This window comes from Chrysochloris asiatica, unplaced genomic scaffold (genome assembly GCF_000296735.1).
Source record: "Chrysochloris asiatica unplaced genomic scaffold, ChrAsi1.0 scaffold00001, whole genome shotgun sequence".
Classification (NCBI taxonomy): Eukaryota; Metazoa; Chordata; class Mammalia; order Afrosoricida; family Chrysochloridae; genus Chrysochloris; species Chrysochloris asiatica.
The window spans coordinates 11,469,278-11,473,035 of NW_006408519.1; the positions used below are offsets into that span (position 1 = coordinate 11,469,278).

The 3,758-nt window shown below is 36.3% G+C and overlaps 1 protein-coding gene across 1 annotated transcript in view; it reads left to right on the top strand.

The window, feature by feature from the left end:
- EBAG9 (estrogen receptor binding site associated, antigen, 9) overlaps positions 1-3,758 on the top strand; it is a 49,294-nt gene that overhangs the window by 27,605 nt on the left and 17,931 nt on the right. The window contains exons 3-4 of the mRNA XM_006830647.1: positions 703-781; positions 1,831-1,989. Of these exons, the coding sequence (XP_006830710.1) occupies positions 703-781; positions 1,831-1,989 (238 nt within the window). The remainder of the gene's footprint in view (positions 1-702; positions 782-1,830; positions 1,990-3,758) is intronic.

Below are 3,758 nucleotides of genomic sequence, written 5' to 3' on the forward strand. Positions count from 1 at the left end.
AGCCTGATTCATAACTACTAAGCTACCAGAGCTCCTTAGGCACTTTAAATGTGTTTCTTAAATCTTCACAGCAACTTTACCAAAAGTAGATTGAATATCTTTTTTTTTTCAAATGAGGACATTGAAATGAGACTGAGAGGTTAGGTGATTGTAACTAGCCTCATAATTAATAGATTTGAAAACCATGATTTGTATGGTTTCCTAAGTCCATGTTCCTAACTACTGTGTTATAATACTCACCCTATGTAATATGGAACTTTATCTACTAACCCTTACAATTAATCAGTCACAGTTTAGTTCAACCTACTGATTTTCAAACATTTGAATAGTTCAGTATTAATGTAACACAGAAACCCAGTCTATAAAACATAAAAATCAGACTACCCTGGTTAAAAAACAGGCTAGGTGGCCTAGAGCTTCCTGTGTACAGAACCTGTGAAACCCAAGGGGCTGGATTTGAATTCAGTTTGTACTTTTTTTGTATTATGTTTGTTTATGGTTTTGAGGCCTAAAGCAAATACCTTCTTCTGATCAAGATGTTAAAAACATTCATAAGAATCGGGTTTGGTCTTTTCATCATGTTTCAATGAATAACTGTTAATTGTTAAATAAAGAAAAATCTTATTTTATAAGCTTTAAATATAAGCCTATAATGTTTATCCCATGTTTGTTTTGAAAGTTCTTAAATTACATTTGTTTCAGATCGGGCAGAGGACGGAAATTAAGTGGTGACCAAATAACTTTGCCAACTACAGTTGATTATTCATCAGTTCCTAAGCAGGTAATTTAAAAAAATGTTGAATAAGTTTCATAACAGTATTCTTCCAATTGAATTGTAGTCCATTAGTGAAACATGAAATTAAATTTGATGACCCAGATCAGGATTTGTTGTTTTGTTGTATTTTTTATTTATAAAATTTCTATTTGTTTTATCTTTCATTTTATTGTTGAGAGTTTCTATTTCCCCATTGCTTTCTTAATAAACGAGACCAAACTCACTGCCACCAAGTTGGTTCTGATTCATAGCAACCCTGTGGGATGGAGTAGAAGTGCGATATAGGGTTTCTGAGACTGTAAACCTTATGGAAGCGGCCAGCCTTGCATTTCTCTCTTAGCGTCACTGGTGAGTTTGAACTGCCAACACAGTTAGCAGCCCAGTGTTTAAGCCACTGCACCACCAGGGCTCCTTATTTTTCTAATGTTGTTGTTGTTAAATGCCTTTGAGTCGATTCCGAACTACACTGACCCTGTTTAGGGTTTCCAAGGAGCAGCTAGTGAGCTTGAACCACTGACGTTGCCGTCCAAACGACTTTAGCCCACAGCGCCACAGTTATTGTTAAATCCTTGCCAGATAATTCCAATGCTTATAATTTCTTGCTGTTGGTATCTTCTGGTGCCTTCTTCCATGTGATTTGGGTTTTTTGTGTTTTCTTGTTGTTGTTCTTTAAATGCCAAATCATTTTGGACTATAATCTGAGATTTATGTATTTCATTTAAATTATGTGGAGAATATTAATATTTCTTCATTTATTAGGCAATCTATCCGGTTAGACTTGGGTCACAAGTTCTGGTCCTCTTTATGTTAGTTCAAGTTTTGAAACATTTGTTTTTGCTTTGTATTTTAATGGATAGAATTGTAGAAAATAGAATGGAATGGAGTACATCAGACTTTTTGTTTTAAATTTCTATCTAATTTTGATGCATGATATAAAATATATATTTTGCCATGGTTTAAAGAAGTTAGAAAACCTCTTTTCTAAAGCCCATTTGCTAGTAGATTTATGACGTATTAATTTTTTTGTGGCTGACAATGTTGATCAATTACTTTAGACAGATGTTGAAGAGTGGACTTCGTGGGATGAAGATGCACCTACAAGTGTAAAGATTGAAGGAGGGAATGGGAATGTGTCAACACAACAGAATGCTTTGGAACAACTGGAACCAGACTATTTTAAGGACATGACACCAAACATAAGGAAAACTCAGAAAGTATGTTAAAGATTTGTGCTTTTGGACACTAAATTACTGTTGAAATCCCTAGAGTTAAAATTCTTGTTGTTAGGTGCCATCGATTTAATCCTGACTCATAGTGCCATCTCCTCACAATCATGCTTGAGCCCGTTGCTGCTGTCACTGTGGTAATTCATTTCATTGGGGCTCTTCTTCTGTTTCACTAACCAGGTTTTACTTTACCAAGTATGATATCTTCTCCAGGAACTGGTCTCTCCTGATAACATGTCCAAAGCATGAGAGACGAAGTCTCACCATCTTCCTTTCTCAGGAGCATTCTGTCTATACTTCTTCCAAGACAGATTTGTTTTTTTTTCTGGCAGTCAATGGTCTTTTTAATATTCTTCTCCAACCCCAAAACTCAAATGCATACATTTTTTACTTAATCATTGTCTAACTTTCACATGCACATGAGGCGATTGAAATTACCATGGCTTGAGTCAGGTGCAACTTAGTCCTTAAACTGTTGTCTTTGGTCTTTAACACTTGAAAGAGGTCTTGTACAGGAGATTTGCTTTTACAATACGTGGTTTGATTTCTTGACTAATGCTTTCATGAGTATTGATTGTGGATCCAAGCAAAATGAAGAGTTAAAATTAGATATATTTCAAATTATTTATTAATTTATTTTTCAAAGTATATATCAACTTGTCAATCTGTTATGTTAAGGATATGACATGACATATGTCATGCACCGGACGGCAAGGGCGATTTGAGCTTAAAGGTCAGTGGTTCAAATTCACCATCTGCTCCTTGGAAACTGTATAGATTCGCTATGAGTCAGAACGGACTTGACGGCACATAACAACAACAATATCACACTTAATGGAAGTTGCAGTTGAGAAATTAAACAATGTATTACATTAGAGGTCTGCTGTACATCTTTAAAGTGTTGAAGAGCAAAGGTGTCAGTTTGATGATTAAGGTGTGCCTGACTCAAGCCATGATATTTTCAATAACCTCAAAAGTTGGACAGTGAATAAGGAAGATCATCGAAGAATTGATGTGCATTTGAGTTATGGTGTTGGAGGAGAACATTAAAAGTACCACGGACATCCAAAAGGTTTGTTTGGTCTTTTGGATGTCCATGGTACTTTTAATATGTTTAATATGTTGGAAGGTGTACAGTCAGAATGCTCCTTAGAAGCCAAGATGGCCAGACTTGCCTCTCATACTTTAGACATATTTATCAGGAGGGACCTGTCACTGGAGAAGGACATCATGCTTGGTAAAGTGGAGGGTCATTGAAAAACAGGAAGACCCCCAAATAGAAGAATTGGCACAGTGGCAGCAGCAATGGGCTCAAACAGAGCAACATTTATTTGATTCATGCAGAACCAGGTAGTATTTTGTTCTGTTGTGCTATGAGTCAGTACCGATTTGATGGTACCTATTGTTGTTACTGAGTGCCGTCAAGGCGGTTTCAACCCATAATGACCATGTATAGGACTTCCGAGGAGTGGCTGGTGGGTTTGAACTGACGACCTTACAGTTCAAACTGACCTTGTAGTCCAGCACATTATCCTGCAGCACTACACCAGGATTCCTTTTTAAATCACATCTAAGCATTTATTGAAATCCTATTTTACATCCAATTCTAAACTCCATTCTCTGATGTGGAAACTAAGCTGAATGAGCTCTGCAGATAGATCCTTAGAAGAGTTCAGAGTGTAATTGGCCTACAATTGATGGTTTGAGCTGTTTGTAACCATTATAAACCTTTTATGGGTTTGTGTTGTTGTTAAGTG